The sequence below is a fragment of the Ceratotherium simum genome, chromosome 1 (genome assembly GCF_057802395.1).
Source record: "Ceratotherium simum simum isolate JZ-2026a chromosome 1, ASM5780239v1, whole genome shotgun sequence".
NCBI lineage: Eukaryota > Metazoa > Chordata > Mammalia > Perissodactyla > Rhinocerotidae > Ceratotherium > Ceratotherium simum.
Genome location: NC_141900.1, coordinates 4,873,679 through 4,899,755, shown reverse-complemented (window position 1 = coordinate 4,899,755; position 26,077 = coordinate 4,873,679). Strand labels below are relative to the sequence as shown.

Below are 26,077 nucleotides of genomic sequence, written 5' to 3'. Positions count from 1 at the left end.
AGCATCAAAATAAATAAAATACTTAGGATTAAATTTAACAAAAGAAGTGCAAAATTTATATTCTATAACTAGAAAACATTGTTAAAAAAATTAAAGAAGATTTAAATGAATGGAAAAACATACCATGTTCATGGTTCAGAGGACTTAAAATTGTTAAGATGGTGATGCTCCTCAAATTGGACTACAGATTCAACACAATCTCTATCAGAATTCCTGCTGACTTCTTTGCAGAAATTATAACCTGATTCTAAAATTCATATGTCATTGCAATGGATCTAGACTAGCCAAAACAATCTTGAAAAAGAGGAACGAAATTGGAGGACTAACACTTCCTAATTTCAAAACTTACTACAAAGCAACAGTAATCAAGACAGTGTGGTACCAGTATCAGGACAGATTTACAGATCAATGAAATAGAATTGAGAGTCTAGAAATAAACCTGTGAGTCTACAGTCAACTGGTTTTTGACAAGGTTGCCAGGATCACTCAATGGAAAGAATAATCTGTTCAACAAATGGTGCTGGGGGAACTGGACAGCATGTGCAGAAGAATGAATACAAAAGTTTACTCAAAATGGATCAAATACCTAAATGTAACTGCTAAAAATATAAAACTCTTAGAATCATACATAGTGGTAAATCTTCACTGTCTCTGATTTCACAGTGGATTCTTAGATATGACACCAAAAGCTTGAGGAACAAAAGAAAAAAAATAGATAAATTGGGCTTTAACAAAATTAAAAACAGTTGTGCTTCTAAGGAGGCTATCAAGAAAGCAGAAAGGCAAATCATATAACGGGAGACAATATTTGCAAATCATATATCTACTAAGGGACTTATATCTAGAATATGTAACTCTTTCAGTTCAATAATAAAAAGACAAACAAATTTTTAAAATGGGCAAAGGAGGTAAATGGACATTTGTCCAAAGAAGATATACAAATGGGCAATAAGTACGTAGAAATATGTTCGACATCACTAGTCATCAGGGTAATGCAAACCAAAATCACAATGAGATGCTCCTTCACACTCACTGGGATGGCTAAAAGAAAATTCAGATAATAAAAGGTAATGACAAGGATATAGAGAAATTGAAATCTTCATTCACTGCTAATGGGAATGTAAAATGGTGTAGCCAATTTGGAAAACAGTCTGACACTTCCTTAAATGGTTAAGCATAGAGTTACTACATGACCCAGCAATTTTGCTCCAAGATATATGCCCAAAGAAACAAAAACATATGGCCACAAAAAACTCATAGTGATTGTTGTAAACAATAAGCAATATAATGCATAATAGCTAAAAAGCGGAAACAGCTCCAATGCCCATTAACAATGGATAAACAAAGCGTGTACATTATTTGGCCATAAAATGAAATGAAGTACTGATAACACGGATTGATCTTAAAATATTATGCTAAGTGAAAGCTGCCAGTCACAAAAAAACACATATTATATAATTCCACTTATATGTTAATAATAGACAAATTTGTAGAGACAGAAAATAGATTACTCGGGGCTTAGGGCAGGGGTGAATAGAAGAGGGATAGCTAAAAGGTTAGGATTTCCTTTTGAGATGATCAAAATGTTCTAAAATTAACTGTGGAGAAGGTTGCACATAATTGTGAATAGGCTAAAAAGTACTGAATTATACACTTTGAATAGGTGTATGATATATGAAGTATATATCAGTAATGTTGTTAAAAAGCAAAGAGAGAGGATGGCCATGGTTTAAAAAACAGAGTTACAAAATGTTTGGGGATGGTAGCAGATGGTAAATATGGCTCCAGTTCTTTGGGCCTTCCTCCATCCACACCGCTGCCATGTAACCTCGCCGCGTTCCTTGACTAATGGCGGGGGACTACCTTCCTACCCTTTTTCTTTAGTCATGAGACTTGGGTTTGGCTAAAGGGACATTGGCAGGTGTGATGTGAGCCCAGGCTTGAATCATACTCATGCAGTTTGGCCTTCTGTTCTTGTATCCCCACCACTCAGGCACTGATCCCAGGAGGAGGATGAGAGACAGGTGGAGCAGATCCAGCCCAGTCAAGGCCCACCCGGGGCCAGCCCATCTCCAGACAACCTGCAGATTCATGAGGATGAATGATAATTGTATAAGCCACTGGGTTTTTATGAACTTTGTTTTGTTGCTTTCTGTAACAAAATCTAACTGATGTAGAGGGTTCTTTTATGCTTTTGATAAAATGGAGCCAAAAATTAAATTTGTAAAATGCTTCTAAACTGTGAAACAAAGATATGTTGAGTGTTTGAATGCATTTTCTTTGAATACACACACACACACACAGATACACCACATATGTACACAGGCAAACACATACACCACACACACACAGAGATACATGACACACACACACCCCACAGATATACACACATACACATACTACACACATACACACAAACACATAAATTTTAGGCTAACTGAACCCAGAGTAAATAAACCTTCTCCCAAATCCCAATCTTGAATAAGTTTAAACTTGAAATACAGTTCTGACCCAACAGAAATCCATTTCCTTGGTTAGGCTGTGTTTTCTTGTGCTTAGGCTGTATTTACAATCAGAATTCATAACTCCATAGTGTAGAGCTGAGTTTTCAAATGGCACATTTTCACTGTGTGCACTGCATGTTAATTCCTGGCAGGCCAGTGTGCACCAGTGCTGACTCTGGCTCTCCAGCAGAGGTGACAGGAAAACACCACCAAGGCCATGGCAGCAATTAGGCCTGAATAATACACCTGATAGTTTCTGCTAATGGAGACGCTGAGCACAGACAGAGCCCTGTTTCTTTTTTTTGTTATCATTTTTTTTTTTAATTTTTTGTTTATTGCAGTAACCTTGGTTTATAACATTGTAAAAATTTCAGGTGTACATCATTGTACTTCTATTTATGCATAGATTACATCATGTTCACCACCAAAATACTAATTACAACCCATCACCACACACATGTACCGAATTATCCCTTTCACCCTCCTCCCTCCCCACTTCCCCTCTGGTAACCACCCATCCAATCTCTGTCCCTATGTGTTTGTTTATTGTTGTTATTATCTACTACTTAATGAAGGAAATCATGCGGTATTTGACCTTCTCCCTCTGACTTATTTCACTTTGCATTATACCCTCGATGTCCATCCATGATGTCACAAATGGCTGGATTTCATCATTTCTTATGGCTGAGTAGTATTCCATTGTGTATATATACCACAGCTTCTTTATCCATTCGTCCCTTGATGGGCACTTAGGTTGCTTCCACATATGATCCAGCCATCCCACTGCTGGGTATTTATCCAAAGAACTTGAAAACACCAATTTGTAAAGGTACATGCACCCATGTGTTCATTGCAGCGTTCTTCACAATAGCCAAGAGCCCTGTTTCTAAATGCAGCAAACTCACAGTGAATAATGCAGACTGTTTTGAGAGAAAGTGTCTAGAGATCAATGGGATCTGAATAAAAGTCTTTATCAAAGGGGTTAATTATTGTTATTAGTAGTAGTTGTTCATTAAGGAAGACAGAGCCTGGATGCTTCCACAGACTCATCTGATTCCTCTTTTAAAGTCCAGTCACAGCAACCTGGATGGAACTATTATTTAGTAAAGGCTACCATGTGGCAGGGACTTTATATTCATTCACTCATTCATTTATTTATCTGTACAACAAACACCTTGAGCCTGTGTCATTACCTGGTACTGTCTCAAATGTTAAGGATATGGATGTAAACAAAACACAGGTGTACCTTCAGAGAGCTTACATCCCACTGTGAAGAAGTTGAAAATAATCAGGTAAACAAATTAATGTTGTGTTTAATATGTCACAGGAAGTATTAATCTGTTTAGATTCATGCATGAATAACAGAAAACCAAAAGTAGCAGGGATATTAGCAAGTTTAAAATCTGAAGTCAGGCAGCTCAGAGCGGATAAGGCATTCCTTTGGCTCATTCTGTCTTATTGCACTGCTCACAGGCCTCTGTTGCTGAGGTTGCCTCATGGTCCAGGATGGCTGCTTCATCTCTAACAATTGCATCTGCATTCAAGTCACAAGGAAGGAAGGGGCAGAAAAAGTGCACACCACTTTCTACAAATCCATATCCTTGAAGTTGGAAATATATCTTCTATTATATCTCTTTGGCCACATGTAGTAGTTGTGACAGCTGGGAAATGAATTCTTACTTTGAGGTAGCCATGTGGCCAGCTAACATCCAGGAGTTATCATCCTTCTCTGAATGGGAGACTAGAGACTGGAGACCTCTCTGAAGGGTGACAATTGAAAGAAGTGAGGGAATGAGCCATGCATTTATCTCAGGGAAAGAGGAAGTCACAGCCCTCAGCTGGGAACATAATTGGTGTATTCCTCCATTTCTTTTCATAATACTATAAAATATGTATGATTGTCCTCATTTTAGGGGAAAAAAAAAACCTTTCAGAAATGTTAAATAACTTTTTCAAAGTCCTATAGGTGGTGTTAACGGGTCTGACTCTAATCTCTTCTGTCTCATCAAACCATGCTGGCTTTCCAAGAGGAGTCAGCCCATGTTTTAAGAAGAGAATCTGTTTTCTCAGTAGATACAACAGAAAGTAAATTCAACAGAGAATCCTGCAGCTGTCATCATGGCAGTTCCCGTGACAGCCACCTGAGGCAGGGCTCTGTTCTTTAGTCAGTTATAGGTAAAGTGAGTTGAGACAACAGCAGTGGTATAAAAAGAATAAGAAACTTAGGAGTCAAGAAATTGAGTTTGAAAACTACTTCTTTCAAAATTAATTCTGTCTTTTGGGCCAAATGCCTAACTTCTTTAGGTCTGAGTTTTTTTATTGTGAAGCAGGTAAAATATCTATTTATGTTGCAAGGATTAAAGGAAAGAATGCACAGAAGGCATTTGGCAAATGACCCATGTTCAGTAACGTTTACACAGATACAGCAACACGGACGTGAGCCCTGACCTCAGAGTTAATAAACATTGATGCAGAGCTGTGATGATTTCTACTCTGCTACTCCAGCCCTCTGTCTCAACAAAAGGCAAGAATCACTCCCAACTTGAGGTGTCTTCTCCTGCCTCCTGCCCTGGCGAAAAGCACCAGAGGCAGAATACCAGCAGCCCTCCACGTGAAATACCCAGAAAGCCACCAGTGGCTCACAGAGGACATGCCCCACACCCAGATCCTCCTCGCCCTCCAGCCCTTCCTGACTTCTCCATTTCTCTAATGACAACACTATCTTTCCATCCCCCAAACCCAAAGCCTAATGATCACAATGGCTCCTCCTTTCCTTAAGCCCCAGACCAGTCACTTGAAAAGTTCTATTATTTTTTTCTGCAAAGCCTTCTTCTCCACATGCTCTGTCACCAGCCAACTTCGGTTTCTTATCTAACTTCCAGCGGGAAAACAAAAATAGCCATTCAATAGGCTACTCTTGCTCCTCCCCTCTTGTTGCTTCCCTTTCTTCTCCCATTTTTTTACCCTAGAATTAGAACCTCCCACATCTCTTCCCATCACCACGAATGCATGCACAGTTGATTAGCTGCCTATGAATAAATGTAGTTTAAATGTCTCGTCTTTCATAAAGCATGCCCCTGTCTCCTCCCAACCTCTGTTGTGTGTACTCTGAAAGCTTCTCATAGCACTTCTGGTCTCTCATATAATTTTTGATGTGTGTGTCTAGTGTACTTCTGGTAGGGGTCATGCCTTATTCACCACTCAGTCCCAAGACTCCAGCACTATGTAAACATTCTATAATGTTTGCTGACTTAACTTGAGTTGCATCACACAGCCTTTTGTTCACCAGTCTCTTAGGACAATTATCACACTGTGTTGCATTTATCTTTATGTGTGTGTGCATCTGCATGACACTAGACTATGAGTTTAGTGAGAGAAGGAACTACGCCTTTGTGGTCTCTCATTAGATGGGTACTCAAAAAACGTGTGTGAATGACCGGGAATCACTATGTGAGTCTTAAATCCACATAAAACTGTCTCAACCACTTCCATTTTCCATCTTCATTGTGGGTGAGAAGCAGTATGTTTGCTCTTAAGAGAAAATAGGAGAAAAGGAAGGCAGGGTGTCCCCCTTCAGTAAGATGACAGCTCCAGGTTCATGATCTGAATCTCCAAGACCAGAGGCATCCACTCGAACTGCCCAACATGAGAAGGGCATGCAGATCAGAAACTTCCCCCAGGGGCCGGCCTGGTGGCACAAGCAGTTAAGCGTGCTCACTCTGCTGCGGTGGCCCGGGGTTCACCGGTTCAGATCCCAGGCACGCAGCAACGCACCGCTTGGCAAGCCATGCTGTGGCGGCGTCCCATATAAAGTGAAGGAAGATGGGCATGGATGTTAGCCCAGGGCCAGTCTTCCTCAGCAAAAAAGAGGAGGATTTGCAGATGTTAGCTCAGGGCCAATCTTCCTCACAAAAAAAAAAAAGAAAGACAGACAGAAACTTCCCCCAGGTAATTACATGAGAGCAACACCGATTGTGCCTATGCAACACAACATTGTGAAAGCAAGGAGATGACACATTGCATATAACAGTGTTGTGGACACACACTGAGGAGAGGAAAGGGAGCCACCTTCTCTCTCCTAAAAGAACCATTTCTAGTACAGAGAATTACTTCAGTGGCTAGTAGAAGCAGTTGAATTATATGATGCTTTAAAACAAAGCAAAATGTAGAAAAATTGTATTCAGTAGCCCACGATTCCACAGTTCCACATCGTCACAGAAATCATTACACATCCTCATGTACAAACTGCCTTCCTCATTTGTGAAAATGACGTAAACCTATCAAATTATCTAGTTCATGTTTAAATGAGCCAGTTTATTATTTGGTGATGTAATCTTAAGCTAAGCTTTCATGTTTATAGCAATGTTTAATAGAAGTGCTAAATCAAAGTTGCCACACTGAAGCATGCAGTGTTACATAAGTTATATTAGTTTGCAGCTACCCAGATCGTCATAGCTTGAGAGCTCAAACATCATTACAGCTCCTTTCACATCTTAAACGAAAATCTACGAACAAATCCTAAAGACTACTCTTGGTACTCGAAGTAAAATGGCTACATAACATATCATTGATGGCATCCGTTGAAGTTTATTCCAGAGTCCTAAAGTTCTCATGTTGGACAACACAAGGAAATGCAATATTTTCTTAAATTATTTAAAGCTTTGTTTTGCTTGTACATCTCCCCACAGAAGTTGGCCTGGCATCCTTAGAATTGTAACCTCTGTGCTTAAGAAGCATTATTTTCTTTCCCTAGGAGAATTGCTTTTAATATTCTTAACTCTCCTGCTTAAGTCAGTCCCAAAGGAGGGAAAAGCAAACAGGTGCAATTTGCAGCTGTTACAGGTTCCCTGCAGGGGGGTCATGAATGTGCCCACAGCCTGCAGGTGAAAAGGCAGCTCCCAGGTTCTCAGGATGTATTCCAGTTATGACACGCAGAAGATCTGGGACTGCATCCCAAATTACCGGGGACAGAGCACCAGCACCCACAGAGGTTAGTGTTAACCATTCCTGGCTACCAGGTAGCTGCCACGCCACTCCAGCTTTCCTTGGATAACTCAGCCTCACACACTCACATGCACACACACACATTCACACACAATATCTGCTCACACATAAGCTTATGAATATCTATTCCACATCATATGACACTCTTGAAACGAAAGCCCTAGAGCACAGCTTATTCAGTCTAATAAGCTACCCTCAACTGAGGAAAGAATCCAATCAGAAGAATGAGAGACTGCAGATAGTCCCCCAACATCTGTTTTCCCTGATTTCCTCCATAACAGAAAACTAAGTTTATTTAAGTGACAAAGTATCCAGCTAAAGTCTACTAGCCAGTTCCTAGAGATAGGAAACAACCTGCCACAAACATGGTTTTCAAACACACAGCAGCAAATCCAAAGCCCACACCACGACTTCCTCCTCTGTGGGCCTCTCATACCCAGGCACTCTCCCCCTGACCTCATCACCCAGGGCCTGGGACCAGACAACTAGGGAGACCCCGTCCTCCAGAGCCTGCTGACATTATTCACACTAGCCAGTCCTCAGCCTGGCCTGTTCCTTCCACAGAAACTATAACAGTGGCTCTTGCCCACATTTTCCCCTCACCCGCTCTGCACCCTGACCCATCCATGTGGCCCTCTGCGATGCGGTGTGCCCGCTCTCCTTAGGAACTGTGAGTGACAAACTTTTCAAAGGCAATCATCTCCTGATCTGTCAGCCTTACTATGCCTCACATTTTCCATTAATACACTACATTTTAAAGCAGTGGGTGAGGGAGGAGGCAGTCTGGGCATGCAGCAGGCTGTCAGGGTTGATGCTCTGAACGGAGCAGGGGAATGACACTTGGTGTCCTTTGGAGGAAACTCCTCTGATGTGGGAGGATGTGTGGGCTGTGCTTAGGGCCCAGGAAAGGAAGGCAAAAGTGCAGGAGGAGGGAAAAGAATCAGGGCAGCAGTGTCTGGGCACTGTGTGTAGGGGGGACGACTGAAACCACCACAGAGGGTGGTAAGGAGAGGCAGTGCCACCAGCAGATCGGAGGAAGAGGGGTGGACCTGGACCTGGTCTTGCTCCCCAGACTCAGGGGCGATGGATCTGGGGTGTGGAGGAGGCGCCATTTGTCACCTGAGTATTTCTCCAGGGCTGTACCTGTCCCAGAGGATGGGGACACGGAGGACACGGTTTGGGCAGAGTTGCACTGTGTTCTCCTTCCATTTCTTTTTTCCTTTTATTTCTCTCTACCTACATCTCACCCACATTCTTTCCTTCTCTTTATCCTTGCGTGGCTCTTGATTTTTCTCATCCTTACATCGCTCTCGGCCCACCCTGGACAATGAGTGCTATGCACAGTGAGCTGTCATGCAGGCGCGGGCCTTGGTGTCTGCTGAGGCTCTCAGCCACTGCCACAGCGGAATTTGCAGGAATTACACTGAACTGTGTGGGTTCTAGTTGCTGACAAGGTCAAGATCAACAATGGGATTTAGAAGGTAAATGGTGGCTAAACCCTCACTCTCTCCTGGCTCTTGCCCTCCTCTGTCTCTTACTCTGGGCTCTTGCTGCACCTGCCCCTTGTGGGTCCTCAGGAACCATTCCTGCCTTCCACTTGGCTCTCTAGGTCTCACCTCTGTGGGGCTACTGCAACTCCTGGCATCAGCTCCCCCCTTGAGGCAGACATCTCCCAAGCCAGGCCAGGACCCTTCCCACCCACCTTCTGCATCTCCACAGGGAAACCCTTCAACTCAAGTCCTAATGCAAACTCAGGACCATCTCTTCCAAATCCTGGCTTTCTCCTGAGTTGTCTCCTCAGACTGTCTTCCCACATCCCCCCCTCATCCCCTGCTCTCCCTTCCTCATGCTCTCCTCACTCTTTTCAAATTTTCTCAGTCCCAAGTCACAAGATCATCTTTGACTCCTCTTATTCTCCGTTCCACACATCTCCTCGGCTGCTACCTTTCCTGATGCTCTCAGCATAATGTTGTTCAGACTCACTGCTGATTAATACTTCCTTCCACTGGTTTAGTTCTGGCTTTTATTCTCTCTCACAAAAACCACTGTAGAAGCTCCTCACTGACCCAGCTCACTCCTTGCTCTCCTTGATCCTGAAAAGCGCAGGTAGTACACTGGGACGAAAAGTCACTTCTACTCAAATTGCGCACAATAATAATGGCAGCAAACATTAAACCATGGTCTGAGCGAGGCCCTCTTCTAAGTGCTCTCACACTCATTTAGTCGTCACAATGACCATCCTACAGCTGGGGAGACTGAGACAGAGCAGTCTCATGATCAGCCGGCAGGAGCAGCCAGACCAGGCCTCCGTCTCTGCTGAGTGTTCCCCACTGCGAGAGCCCAGCAGTGCCTCAGCACACAGCACTAGGGGCCCACCATGAAAAGGGTCCAAATTGGACTTCTAGAGTCACCACTCAAGGTCACATCATGTGGCGATGCCGTCAGACACCTGGGAGGAAATCTGCCCTTGTACAAGATCTCTCACTAAGTTAGAGATAAGGCTGGAAGCCCAAGAGTACGTCTCAGGTGTGTCTCCAAGCCCCCAACAAGAGTGCTTAAGGACTGTCGGCACACGGAGAATGTTCAATGAAAGAAAGGCACGGAAAGGAGGAGGAAGGAGGCCACTGCCATTTCTCTCTCCATGTCAAGGCCACCATGTCACAGGGAGGGAAACAGACACCAATGCTGATGACTCCCGCATTTGGACGCCCACGATTCCATTTCATGATGAATCCTTTATTCTTTATCTCAATATTACGGAAATGTATCCAGGTTATTTCTTATAGGAAAATACCAACTTTACAAATTATTTTTTTAATGTATTAAGTCCATTGTTTCAGTGAATAACCCATAAGCCATTTCTTGCTTAATATCATTCTATACATCCTGTTCACTAAGAATCCATCCTCACCTTATTACACACTATCAGAACTAGAACTCAGAAGCGAGCGAAACTGTTCAGCACACGGATCATACCAGTTAGAGGATAGCTCTTCCTATGTGCTTCGTCCTGCTGGCTCTTCTAGCCTCCTTTAGTAAACCTCGTGAAAGGCAAGCAGATAAACTCAGACATAAATCACCCAACAATCAGGCATGGGCTATAACACTTTATGTAAGCATTCATAAAGGTTAGGGAGTGTGAAATATTATTTTTCCTTTGATGATCCTTATTAACAGTGAGCAGAGTACACACTGACAACAGTTTCCAGTAGGTCTGTCTGACAAGTGATTGACCTGCGCAGCAAGCAGCAATGAGGTGACCGTCCCAGCAGAGCCCGACTCTGAGCCACTGCAAGACTGACGTTCACTCCCCAATATGGCTTCTGAATCCAAGCATTCAATAGCTATTTTCTCCATAAAATAAAACTATTTCAGCCTAACGTATATGACTATTTAACAAATCTCTGCTTGTGAATTCTAACATTAAAAACACTGAATAAATAAAAATGAAAAGAGACTAATCAACATATATTAATAAATTGTTCTATATCAAAAATGACAGATTAAACAACAAGTTAAAAGGAGATTAAAATTTTAAAAATAGCTTAGGCAACACTGAATTTAAAAACAAGTTATACTGGGACATAAAAATGCTCATAGAAGTTGATAGCAAAATCATTAAGATTCTATAAGGTAAATGGAAAAAAGACCTGAAAAGACAATTAACCAGGAAGAAATCAAAGGGATTAATGTGCTCACAAAAGTCTTTAGTCTTCATTAGTCAAAATGAAAAGCAACCGCAACACCTCTCTTTTACTCTCTTAATTAATGGAGATCTTTTTAAAAGTACAGCATTCTGTATAGTGACACAGGCACCCTGATGCACTCTGGATGAGGCACACATTGGTACCACCTTTTCATAAGGTATTTTGCTTTAACAAGGGTATTTTTTGTCCTTTCTTCATCTTGACTCTGTAATGTATTCTCAACCCTCCCGTGTCCCTACAATGGGAGTATACGTCCTGTGGGAAGGAGACAGTAAAACGTTGTTGGGAAAATGCTGGGCTCTGTGTGTGGGAGAGCGCACTAGCTCTGATACCACACACACACGCCTTCCCTGCTCAGGACTTCATCTCCTTCCCTGTGCCATGAGGCAACTGGACCACGCTGTTTCCAAAGCATTTCCAGTTACAACTGCATCATGCCATTGATTGACAGCAAACATTTAAATGAGAAGAGAATGCAACGTACCTATTCTTAAGGTGCTGAGGAGAGCCAAGGCACCTGAAGCTACCGTTGACCATTATAGCAAGTCTTGTGCAAAGAGCCTCACACTCCTCCATGCTGGGAGAAGAACACAAGAAACACATGAGGAGCCGTGTCCAAGGTGCCAGGCTTGAATCAAACAATAAAATTAACAAGTAGACAAAAAGATCATTACTGAAAATCAGCTCATTTTCTATATAGAAACCTCATGAAACCCAAAAAAGCACTTTTAAATGAACAAGATTTTAAATAGGTAGCCAATTACACAATTAAAAAAAAGCATTAGTAGCATTTCCATATACATATCAGGAATAACAGTTATAAAATATATAGGAAAGAATATTTTAGCAATAGTATGAAAATACAAAATAGATAAGAAAGATCTTCACAAAAAATGTGAAACTTTTATGAAAAGAAACAAGATTTACTAATGGATCTAAAAGAAATCTTGAATCCATGGAAAGATGGGTCAAAAAAGGAAAATAATGGATATTTAAAAAATGGGAAATTATAATATGAAAATTAATGTAATATAAAAATTATTGTAATATAAAATAACATTAGTACATGTAAGTGTAAATGTAAATATGATAATATAACATGAGTATAAATATGAAATGTAATAAGTAAATGAATTATATAAAAAATATAAATGTTATATTTTAATATAGTATATAATTTAATATAAAGTAAAATATAATAATTAATATTGTAATTTGTAATTACAATTTAGTTGGTAATATAATTTATTATTTTGATATAAAATGTTATAAAGATTTATAATTTATAACTGTATTATTATAATTATATAAAAATATAATATAAATTATAATGAAGATATAGTATAATGTCAAGCAAAATTTGAAGTTTATCACTCTCCATGAGAAAAACTGAAAATAATTATCAAGTGTATCTTTAAAATTACTTAATGAGACGTAGAAAAACATTGAACAAGAAGAGTAATGAGAAGACTTCCTCAGAAAATATTAACATTTGTTGTACAGCTCAAATATTTAAAATGAGGCAGCATGCTAAGGAATTACAAGGCAGATCATTGGAACAAGATAAGACAGTGCAGAAGGAGACACTAATATCTTAAATCATAAGTGATCAGAGGACGGGAACATTCTTTCTAGGCATAACAGAAATGAAAAACACTATGAAAGGAACGTTTGATACACTTGATAATGCAAAACTACAAACTCCTAATAAGTGTTCCAAAACACAGCAAACTAACATTAAAAAATTGCAACAAACACAATGGTGAGTGTTGATATACTCACTACAAAGAACTCATCTACGTTAGTGTAAAAGCAAAACAATAAAAACCCAAAAGACGAAGAAAAACAAATAACATACAGAGACTATTCAAAAAACTGTTTGTGGGTAATAAACATACCAACAAATTATACACTTAACCATCAAATAAGTGATCTTAAAACTATTTTCTAGCTAGAAAGGCACTTGTCATGTGGCTTTTGTATGTTGCAGAGGAAAACACTATTTTTTCCCTCTCCAGTGCAAATAAAAACAATGTATTCTCGGATCAAAAAAATACCCAAAAAGTTAAAGACATTCTCTCAATAATTCTAAATAGGTCATCTCATGCACTGCTGGTGGGAGTAAATAATTGGCATAACTTTCTGAAAACCAATTTGGCAATAATCCCTTTTGTAGGAACTTACTTTAGGAAACACAGAGAATATGAGTACATATAACAACTTATTTATAATAGTAAAAATCTAGAAACAGGTTTCACAGTAGGATAATATAATACTCATATAAATGAGAGTGCATCCATGCGTTAGCCATTAAAATGAGATTTTCTAAAGTCAATTAAGTACATGGGGCAAAGGTAATCATATAGCAATGGTAAAATGACAATGCATATTAGGAAAATTGCACATGTATGTGAAAAAAAACACACAAAAAATGTGCGACTATCAATGTCCAAAAAGTAAAATTAATGGTGGAATTTCTTTCATTCTTTCATCATGTTGTATTATCCAAACTATCTATAGGAAGCAGATATTATTTTTACTACTGAGGAGTGGACCTAAAGCAGTCTGCTCATTGGGTCAGTGTATGTTCAGACCAAGATTACATTTGTCAGCCTTCCATGCAGCTAGAGGTGGACCTGCAACAAATCAGGTCGATGTGAAATACAATTTCTGGGTCATGTCGAAATAAGGCAAGCCTCTTGCCCTGGATTTTGTTTCTTTCCACTTTCCACGCATGAGCTGGGATGGGGACACAGAGCTAATGAGTCAACTTCAACCATGAAGATGAGGACAAACTCACAGATGAATAAGCAACATTTTGGAAAAGACCCGGGTCCTTGGAAGACCTTGGGCTATAGCATAGCCCACCAACATGAATTCTTAATGTGGGAGAGAAGAATACCTCTGGTCTGAGCCACTGCAATTTGGGGTCTTTGTTACAGAAACTTAACATGAAGTCTAAGGAATACACAGTATAAACATTCAAAATATGCTTTATATATTTTTCTGGGAAAACACGTCTTTATGTTTCTTTAATTACTTTTAATCTGAAACAATCTTATTATCATTTTTATGAGTGCATGGTAGATACTCTAATTAAAGTGGTAGAATATGCAGTCACATCTATATTACATCCTTAAACATAGTTCAGATGAGTTGAGATCCAAAAAATAACTGATATTAATTAAGGCCTCAGAGTAATGACTTGGTAGTTCCAACTGAATAGTCATTAGCTATCAAACAAATATGTTCCAAACACGTGGGATACCACAAAATCTCAGCCTAGAGGATACAGGCTGCAAGATTCTGATGATCTTCAGCACCAAGAAGAATATACAAAGCCAGGAGCTCTGTAAAAATGAAAGTAATCCCTGACCATTTACTCAAAAAATGAACACCATACTTCCTTTGGGTGCTTAAGCTAACTAGAACAGAACTATGTCAGGTGATGCAGATATTTAAGGACTTATGTTGGAGCTCATGGATCAGTGTTTGGTAGGTGAGGAAGAAGCAGTCACAGTCCTTCTTGGTTGGACTAATTTTAATTTCTCCTAATGAGTACAGCGGGATATAGTGTTCTTACCCTCAGTTTCCTGCCCCATGCTTTCACCATGATCCTCTAGGGTAAAGAATAAGGAGAGGAAGGGAGAGATGAACTTGAAGTTAAGAGGGAACTGTGAAATTTCGAGATTTCTTCTCAGCTGACGGCTGCTGTTTTAGAATCACAAAATCAATCACAGGCTGCCCTAGTAATCATTAATAGTGAATCATTTAGATCTTAGTATTGCATGAATATGGACAGATTTATGGAAATGAAGATGCATCGTTAATGTGAAACCAAAGGAACAGGAGGACATAAAAGAGAAATTACAGTGATATGTGGTCTGAGAACTGTCTGCAATAATTATATGTTATATGAAAATTAAAAGGAATTTTTAATGTGACACAAGTTTATCCACTCTTAGAACCTACACATGATGTGAGGACCTAACAAATGCTAGCAAACTGAATACAGGAATGCAGAGAGTTTCTGGAACTGGCAGAGTAAAAGGATCATTTTAAGCAAGAACATATGTATATTATTATAAAGTAAAAGATTTGTCAAATTTAATCCATTCCTAATGTAAAATTGTATTTTCTGAAGAGAAACAGAACAAAGACAACAAAAAGGCAAGGGCAGGACTTCTGGCTATAGCCAAGTGAAGAACTGGCAAATCCTTTCCCCAAAAAAACAACTATAAAACTGGACAAAATGAACAAAAATAACCATTTTAGAATTCCAGAAATTGATCAAATGCATACAATAATCTGAGAAACACTTATAGTCGGCAAACTGCTAAATTTAGGGTAAGAGGGGTGGTAATCTGTGGCATTCTAGCCAGCAACATGAAGCTACCAGCAAGGTAGGCAGACCATGAGGATCAGCAGCTTCTCTGCCACCACTGAAGGGGATGCACCAATTTGGACCATTGGGCAACACCCATTCCCAGTAACATTGCTGGTATACGTGTCTCTCTCAGAGCCAAGCAAACAGGAGCAGCCAACCGCTCCAGCATCTGACCTGAGGTGGGCTCCCCAGACTGGCACTGTGTGGTTGCAGCATGCATATAGCCCAGTAAGGCTGACATGTACGTGCAGTAGAGGCCAGAGAGGCCCAAGCCAGCTACACACTCCATATCAACCCACAGGCTATCCACACGCACATTCCAGAGACTAGAAGAACCCAAGAGAAAGCAAACTGGGCCAATGAGAACATGGCCTGAACTTGGAATGTTCTTCCTTGTCCACATACAGATACACTGGCAGAGGACAGAAATTTTGTCGGTTTGAGGTGAGCAAGCACAGTCTCTGCCCAGGCACTGGCTGGCAATTAGCCTGTGCAAGATAGGGGTGACTCCTAGGAATCCAGGCTTGAAAAAATGAAAACAAAATTTAAAAACAAACTGAGCAGAGGCAGCAGGAGCTACTCCCCGCAGAGGAAGGTGTTTTCACAGATTTATTCCAGGCAAAGAAACACCAACAAACACACACACAAGAGGAACAAACAAACTGGCAACAACAATAACCCTGGGAGAGGTAGAGGAATCAGAACCCAGAGATGCTACAATGTATTATCTAAAATGTCCAGTTTTCAACAAAAAAATTACAAGACATCCAAAAAAAAAAATCCCAAGAAAGTGTGAGCCATACTCAGGGGAAAAAGCAGTCAATAGAAACTGTTTCTAAGTGTCCCTAGATGCTGGATTTAGAAGAAAAAAATCTCCAATGAAGCCACTATAAATACGTTCAAAGAACTAAAGGAAACCATGTTTAAAGAACTAAAGTATGACAATAACATTCAACAAATAGAGATTCACAAGAAGATGGAAATCATATAAAAAAGACCCAAACGGAAATCTTTTAGTTGAATAGTACAATAAATGAAATGAAAACTTGACTACAGGAGCCAACAGCAGATTTGAGATGGTAGAACAAAGAGTCAGTGAACTTGAAGGTACATCAATCTGAGAACAAAAAAAAATAAGATTGAAAAGAAATGGACCGAAACTCACAGATCTGTGGAACACCATCAAGAGTTCCAATATACACACATTGAAAGGACCAGTGTATGGACAAAGAAAAGGAGAGATGGAAAGAGCCAGAAAAAATATTTGAATAAATAATGGCCAAAATGTCCGCACATTTATTGAAAAACATTAATCTACACATTCAAGAAGCACAATGAATCCCAGGTAGGATAAATAAAAAGAGACATAACATCTAGACACATCAAAGTGAAACTGTTGAAAGCCAGAGAAATCTTGAGAGAAGCAAGACAAAAATGACCCCTCATGTACAAGAGAGCATTAGAATTATTAATGGCTGAGATCCTATAAGAAACAAAGTAGGGGAGAAGACAGAGAAATGACATATTCATTAGGAAAATGTGAATTAAAACCACACTTCACTGAGATGGCTAAAATAATAAGGACAGACAGTGTTGACAAGGGTGTGGAGAAACTAGAAACTTCATCATTGTTCCTGGGAATTTAAAATGATATAGCCACTTTGGAAAACAACCTGCAGTTTCTTAAAGTGTTAAACACAAACTTACCATACAACCAGCAATTTGACCCCTAACAATCTAGCCAAGAGAAATAAAAACATATATCCATACAAAGACATTTATACGACTATTCATAGCACATTATAGATAACAGCCACACACTGAACAAATCCAAAGGGCCATCAACTGGTGCATGGATAAACAAAATGTGGTATAGATCCACAATGGAATATCATTCCACAGTGAAAACAAGCACAATAAATATATACACTACAACATGGATGAACCTCAAAAACATTACAAATGAAAGCAGTCAGATACAAAAGACTGCACATTACATGATTCCATTTATATGAAATATCCAGAAAAGACAAGTTTATAGAGACAAAGTCTGGGGATTTGAATGGGGATTAACTGAAAACAAGCATGAGAAAATTTTGAAGGTAATGGAAATGTCCTAAACTGGATTAGGGTGACAGTTGCACAGGTCTACAATTTTACTAAAAAAATCAAAGAAGGGTACACTTAAAGTGAGTAAATTATATGGTATGTAAATTATACCTCAAAGAAACTGTTTTAAAAAATGGCAGCATTTAGTCTGGCAGTGAAAATTCAGGAATGTTGGGCAATAGGCAATCCATCAGTGAATGAGAATAAGGATTTAAAAAAAAGAGCACAGAGAGAAAAGATTGTCAAGAAAAGTCTACTTTGGCATGAAGCAATGCATGTGAATAATATCAATCTTTCCCTATAGGGTGGCTTTGCATGGACCTTCAGGGGAGCCACCAACACTTATTATAGGACCTGGATCTAAGATTTAAGTGTGACAAGGTTCTGCATGTGGATTCACAGCATCCAATAATATTTGTACATAAACTGATAATGCTATAGCATTAGCCCCCAGAGATCTCCCATTTCAAATGATATGCTAGCTTTATAATTTAACTCATAGCAACAAGGAGTGGGCAACTCACTCTAGCACAGACTTAATAATTCACTAACCACTGGGAGACACTCCTCAAGGGGTCCCTTGGATTCCTATATGTCTTTGTAGGAATCCCCAGACTGCAAGGCTCTGGATGTTCTTTACCTGGGGTATTTCTCAAAGTTGTCTTGTCAGTGAGCACCCCAGAAGGATGAGGTGACATCTCCCCAACACAGAGCTGGCTTGCTTATCAGTTGCTATAAAGAGATGGGTCCCAGGTTTGGTCCTGGGTATCCATCTGTGCCTGCCCACATCACCCCTGTGGGAACTGGGGCTCAGGGAACCAATGCGGCTTGCTGACACTCTGGCTACAGCTCTTGCTGTGAGTAATAAAGTCTTTCATCTCTGAGCCAGGAGTCTCGTGTCTTCTGCCAGTATCCACGAAACTGGCAGGTAAAAAGTAAGGTAGAATCCCAGATCCTTCACAGTTCTTGACATTTAACTCAACGCATATTTTACTAACCCATAGGAAGAAAACAAGTCTAAACTTTAAAGCCTGATCTCCATTATATCTCAGAATTTTTATTAGCCAAATCACATTGCTCACTCTCCATGAGTGGGTCTTATGAAATCTAATATTCACACTGCTGTGTGGCCTAGAATGGTACAGCATAAAGTTAAAAACAGGCCAATGATTTTGAAATCTAATTACAAGATCACTTCTGTGGGGAAGAAAATATGAGACGAAATTCAGAAACCCATTAAGTTTTCATTTCAGCTAACTCTCCTGCTGGGACAATAGGCCCTTGACAGAAAGGAGCTGAAACATGGCTTCAGGAAGACCTGAGGAGGGGGTCTAGCTCTACAGTAACAACAGACAGGCAAGGGTGTGGTCAGATTCAAGCTCCACCATCCGCTGGCTGTGCAGCCTTGGTTACCTGACTTCACCTCTCTCTGCTTCAGTGTCCTAATCTATACAATAGCGATGGCTAATTACATCACCATCATAGTGTGGCTGCAGAGATGAAGGACCACACGGGTGACACTGTGCCTGGGCCTGGAGGCTCTACCACTCTTGACTCTCCTCAGGTGGCTCCGGGCACGGCCACAAGAGGGGCGTAGCTCACCTGTGGGAGGTCAGCACCGCAGCACAGCCTTCCCGAACCGCCTTCATTATTGTTTTCCACAGGTACCGCTTAGAGCAGGGATCCATCCCAGAGCTGGGCTCGTCCTGAAGGAGAGAAACACACGGTATGGGCGTCCGGAGAATGCACGTTGCAATACACATATTGCCATGTGAGGCCAGGCCCCAGACAAGAGGAGATCCCAGCTCTGGCTCTGGTAGGCAGCTCTCTGTGGCAGCCCTGCACTGCACTCAACAAAGTCAGAGCAAATCTTCACATCAGCTAAGCTCCCCTTGGGGATCCGGTTAGGCGGGCCGATGTTTTCAAAATGCACCCTCAACCTCTATAAAATTTCAAAATGCTATACCCTAGGAAGACATATGATAGCAGAAAAAGGCTGCATTCATTTAGCAGCATCAAGTAAAGTAAAATTTCTTGGAACCTGAAGCTTTCTCCTTCAATAAACACCTAAGCACTTCTTACTTGAGCCACTTCTGAGAGAAATGTATCTAGACTGTATGATGCATTTCTGTGCTTTTCATAGTCAGAGAGAACTAAACACATTTTTCTTAAGAGCTTTGGGTCATCTACTTCCCCAAAGAAACAGAAGAGAAGTGGATAAAAAATGACACTGAACAGGAAAACAAACACCTGGTGTTTCCCGCAAATCAAGTGATGTATGTGTATAGTGATAAAAATAAGTAAATAGAAGATGTGAGCATGCACTGCTTGGTGAAAGAGTTGGATGTGTAATTCTAAGTTTTTCCAATCCCCACATTGGTGTCAGCTGTGAGAGCCACCTGTCTTCTCTCAGGGGAGAACTCTAAAGGTCCCCAACGCACATCTTTAACAAGATGCCCTAAACACTCACCATCATCAAAGCCACTAAAGCTTATTAGGGGCCACACACTTAATGTGTATTATTTCATGGATTGCTTTCAACAACTTCAATAGACAGACACTATAATCAGGAGCATTTTCAGATGAGGAGGAAACACGTATAGAATGTGCAAGCCTGCACATGGGGACTTGCAGAAGTGGAATCTGAACCCCGGCAGTTGACTGAGTCCCCACCTTGAGCGCTATGCCTGAGTCCCGGGCTACCAAAGCAGCTGAGAGCCAGAATGCATAAAAGAAGGTGAGGGGTTGTGGGGAGCTGGGGACATGCTCCAGGGCAGAGGCCCCCATCCCAACTGATGAGATGTGCCAGGTGAGGCTGAGCATGGGGAAACTCTGCTAATGGTGACAAACAGCCATGTTTTGTGAACCCTTCAATGCAAGCCCCCCTCCTCTTGTAAGGAAAATGTAGTTTGTAAACTGCAGAATTGTGCAGCTGTTAGTTTTTGTTATTAGATTTCAGAATACGGAATTGTGCAATAGTCCTTGATTTTGGAACTTGCCAAAAAGCAAACCTAGAGCAAGTAAAAGGGAAATTCAGGTCAGATTCCAGAAGACAACCCATAATGATAGGGCCATCTTCCAGTGCGGGCCTTCTGAATCCCCTCTAATTCCCCCACTGAAATTCTGTTTCCATTTAACGAACAAGAAAAGAAAAATGAAGGAAAAATTTATTCTGTTTCCCACGCTTTTCGATGCTCCTCAGACTTTCCACAAGTGTGATGCCCTGGATGCACTCTAGGGATTAGAATCCAGTCTATGGCACTCAAACAGTGACTTTCATTGATTGTTTGAAGGATATTACTTTTAGCTATTTTTGATATGCAAGATAATTGGCTCTATTTCTTGACAATAACCACCTCCAACTAACCTTTCATCCAGCCAAACAGAATTAATTGTAGTTCCCAGATTGCAAATGGCCTTGTCTCAAGGCCATTGCACACACTCCACTCTCTTGCTGGACACCCTCCCCTCCCCACTATATCCATCCTACACCCCAAAACCCACCCTCAAGATTCACCATGAACAGTGTCACCACAGCTATGACAATCATATATCTGCAGGTAGAAAAAGACTTAAAAGCAATATGATACTAGAAAAATATATTGGTTTTCAGATTACAGGTGAATTCTAATATTCTTTTAATACTGTTTTTAATGTTAAAATTTTATTGAATCTTCAATTTGATAAATAAAAGTGACTCTATCAAAAGATAAAATTTGATTACTGTAAAGTTCCAGTGGTATTTTAGATTCTGTTTGGGAAATGTTGACTTAGGGCAAAAGAGTTTATTAGTTCAGAGAACTAACACTGCAAATTTTAAATTTCCTCCCTGAGACAATTCTGATAGGTTAAAGAATCTTATTTGAAGACATCAGCATATCGCTGAGACCTCTGCTGCTCACCAATAAAAGCAGGTCAGGTTTCCCCAGCAGGGCCAGGGCTGTAGAGAGCTTCCGCTTGGTTCCCCCACTGTATGTAGCCACGAGTTTGTCCACGTGGGCTTCCAGGTGTAAGCGCCTCACCAAGTCCCCAGCAACCTGGAAGAGAGGAGTTCTCCATGAACGCACCCCCATTCACCAAGGGTTCCCACACACACCTGGTTCTCAGCCTGGAACCCTGCTCCTTCCTCCCCTGGCCCACGGTCCCCCCCCACACACAGGCCAGGGCAGCTCCTGACACGCCTCCCTTCTCCAGCCAGGGATAAATGAGAATGAACAGATGGGGGTTTTGCCTGGACTAAGCCAGGTTTTCTGTGCCTGGGCGTCATCGAAGTGATCAAGCGTGGGCCCAGATGAATATCCACACTGAAGTGAGGAAAGACAAGTAAGCCAGAATAGAGACTGAGAAGGAACTGAACAGGAATAACACCGAGAGAGAGAGAAAGAGGGGACAGAGGGAGAGGGAGAGAGAGAAAGGGAGGGAACTTCAAGGGAGCAGAGGATTAAGGAGGGAGTTTCAATATTCACACAGGAGAGAGAGATCCCCGTTCCACTGAGAAGCCACTGCCAGAGACTGCACAGTCAGAGTTGGGTTTATAAAGTAAACAGAGGTGGGGAAAGACGAGAGAAGTGTTTCTTATTTGTGGCTGCCGGGAACCGTTTTATCAAGTCTTGAGGATGGTGACTACACATCACCAAATACACCACCCTCGGCCCCAGGGACATTCTGACTCTCCCCAAGTACTTCAGGTATGTTCACAGCTTCTTTGTCCTCCTCCACCTTTCAACATTGCATTTTTTCATACACCCTCAGAGGCACAGCTCATTTCCTCATCTCTCCTCCGCAGAAATAACTGCCCCCTTCCATGTATGGTAGGTCTATACACACTTCCACTCGGCACTCCCCACTGTAATTTGCACCATGCTATATTTTGTCTGTTTCCAGGTCTGTCTGCTGTGTGGATTGGTTCCTCTGGGGGCCAAGATTAACCAACTTCTTTGTTTCCAACTCTGCATAATTTAAAAATTTTGTGAACAGTTTTATTTAACTCTTGTGACCATAAAGGTATTAACATAGATTTGGTTTTTAGATTTCATCATATAATCAAACCGTTCAAGATTTTATCTTAATTCAAATATAGGAGAAGTGGGAAAGACTCTATAGGACTATAAAGAGGGACTAATAATTGCACATCCTAAATAAATAAAACATAGTTTTAAACTAACGTATATACTTTTTTGGATAAATGTACAAAATTTGGATAACAATAATGGTGATAATGACAATGACGAAATACTAAGAACCTCTAAAAATATTAGGACAATATTTATGCCTCCCAATAAAAACTCTCAGCATAAACTGCTCTATTGCCTTATTTGTGCAGCCTCAAAATAACAAAGAAAGAGTTAAGAATTGCAAGGACTGGTTTAGTTGTCAAGTAGTATAAGGCAAGGAAATTCAGATTTTAAGGCCCAAAAGATTCATGAAGATAGTCCTGAATCTCCTAATATCTGGCAAAAAACACCATCTTGAGGTCAGTAGTTTGTTCTTGTTGGAAACAATAACATTGTTTTTCCCAAGTTGGTTTACATGAACCATTCTTTTCCATGGCTCCATTCAGTCCAATTATTTCAATTAAGATATAAAGTAAACAAAAATGTATTGAAATAAATAAAAAATTGTTCAAACAAAACAACTGATTCAAACAAGCGAACAACCAAAAGTACTAATGGCAGTGCTAGAGGATGGATGAAGAGACACAACGGCTGGCATTGCAAGAATTAGAGAGATGACAGACTGTGGCCATTGTTCTTCTCAGGGAGAGTCTTTCAGAAGAATAAGACCAGTCCATGGGTGAACATTCACAAGGGAGAGAGGGAAGGGGGCGAAGGAGGCTTCCTGGAAGACGAGGCACTGTCTGCATGAACAAGGAGGAAGCCAAGAGAACGGCAGGCTCTGTTATGAAGCTCACACTTGCTGGGAGGCAAGCACTAACAGCTGTGGGGCCAAAAGAGACACATTGAGAAAATGACATTTTGGGTTATTTTTAGGTCCAAAAAATTACTAAAAAAGATTGAAAATATAATGTGTATCAGAAAGAAATTTTTATTTTGCTCCCATCCACCTTAGTCAAAGACTAGCAATATGTAAATAAAATCTGATAAACAGAAAAAAGAAATAAAAATAATAAAAGCACCAGTTCCATAGAAAGGCACTTCAGAAGGATAAGAAAACTTTTGTGTGAACTTGCCAAACTATTATTGCTTATTTTTATGAAACCAGGAAACATATGTCACGTTTTCCCAATTTCACAAAAGGTTAAATGTTGCAGCCTGCAATTCCTCTATAGGTTAACCATAGGAAGGAGTCCAGAACACAGGAACAAATGTATGGGTTTAGTCTAATGCTTTCTGAATGTCATGTTTTCAGAAAATAACTGAAAATGGTCAAATAAGAAATATTTTGTTGCAGTCTTTTCTGCACTCAGGCCTCTTGTCAAAATAACGGCAAACCTAATGCCTTAGCAACTATGGCTGGCAAAATACTGTCTAAACCCCAAATGTCATAAGTTAATGGAATCTCTCCCTCTTATTAGGTATTTTTCTCCCATAAAGTTGTAGAAATTATGCTGCACTTAAGGCAAGAGTTTGAGATTCATTCGTCTTTATATCCCCAGTGCCTCGTCGTGTTCAACACATTGTAGGACTTTGATAAATATCATTTGAACCAAAACAAATTGCCCAGAGATTCACATACACATCCGTTTGATTCTAAAGCCAGTTTTTCCACTAGCACACATGATGGCCTCATCAACGTTTCCTGTAAGATTAAAAATCAAAATGAAGAGTTAGTATGAAAAAGGAGCCAAGGATTTAAGGCACAAATGCCTTTCCCTCTATTTCCTCCTGGTCCCCATTCCTCCTGTCATAACTTCTAGCTACTTCCAGAAAAACTGATTGTGAATGGAAGAAAACTTAGGATAAAAGTCAGGTCTATAGAGAAGATTATAAGAAATAAGACATGGTAGAGTTCTCCCTGGCAGGTATTTGCAAGTCCTAACAAAAATAAGATGGCTAAGGGCCCCACGTCTTCTATGACAGGGAAAACTGAAATACAGAAATACCAGGCCTCGTGCCCATCGGCAGTGTGGTTTGGCGGTTTGGGAAGGCCTAACCCTTAAATTATCTCACACGTCTCTCTAGCAAACCAGACCAAGTCACCGCTGTCTCCTGAGAAGTTTACTATAACTTAATGTGATTTTTTTATCAGGTTAACTGAACTCAGGCTCAAATATGGACATTGTACAAAACTATGTAGTACGGACAATGCAGAAAAACTGAAAGTCATTACATTAACCTGCCAAACCTAAATTCAAGCCAAATGAAGAAATGCCCCTTTTTCTCATCTGATTGAACTTGGAGGGTTGGGAGAGTGAGCACTGTGCCTACACACAGAAACGACCAGTGGCTGGGGCAGGATGTGAGCTGGGCCCTTGGAGTGCAGATGGAGCGCAATGCAGGGCAGGGCTCTGAGGGAGGAGGCGGGAGGGTGCTGTGAGCTGTCGGGAAGGACCTGTCCCTCAAGCACAAGAGGTCTCCTTCTAGAATCAGAGGAGACAACTGTGGCTGCCCATGTCACAATGAAAACAGATGGCAGCCTGGAGAAGAGAACTGTTGCGAGGAACAGATACGCCAGAAAAGAATCCCTACCACATCCATGAGTTCTGAAGGACAGGAGGTGAGGTGCTCACCCAGGGCCCAACTCCAGCCCTAAGGAGGGCGAACAAGAGGAGCTCCTTGTTAGAGGAGCATCACAATAACTCCATGTTTCCACTTTTTCAGTCACCGAAGGGGCAGAGAAAACAAGACTGAGCTGTGCATGGCACTAGAAATCCCATCTTACACAACTAGCAACCTGCATCTACTAAGCCTCAGGAGAGCGTCCTCATCAAGAACATGTTCTCTGGAGCTGGTTTATCCCATTTCAAACAAAAGCGCACCACAGTCTAGCCATGTGATGTGGGTAGGTTTCCTATCCTACCTCTGTCGCAGCTTCCCCATTTCTAAAATGGGGAATAAGCATTTTATCTACCTCATAGCGTTGCTGCAAAATACTTAGAACAGTGCCTGACCCAGAACGGACACTGAAATATCAGCTAAAACTATTGTTTTGTGTTGTTTTATAATAATCGCCTCTAGTCACCTTGTGATAAGCATATTAAAATAGACACGCCTGCCTTATAGTTCAAATACCTATAACACTGATAGGAGAGGGAAGTTTGCTGTAAAGAGGGCCAACCCCTCTGGGAACACATGGGAAAGTGTGCTGACATCTCAGAAACCTCTGAGCCAGTAGCAATCCTGTCTGCAAAATCAGTACAGTTTCACGAATGAAATGAAGCCAATTCTTAATTGGCGACCGTTAAA

The 26,077-nt window shown here is 40.8% G+C and overlaps 1 protein-coding gene across 1 annotated transcript in view; it reads right to left on the bottom strand.

Annotated features, from left to right (window-relative positions):
• The window catches only part of ABCA13 (ATP binding cassette subfamily A member 13), a 420,155-nt gene that overhangs the window by 13,437 nt on the left and 380,641 nt on the right, over window positions 1-26,077 (bottom strand). Inside the window, 3 exon segments of the mRNA XM_004438384.2 lie at window positions 11,700-11,792; window positions 19,314-19,417; window positions 21,614-21,748. Of these exon segments, the coding sequence (XP_004438441.2) occupies window positions 11,700-11,792; window positions 19,314-19,417; window positions 21,614-21,748 (332 nt within the window).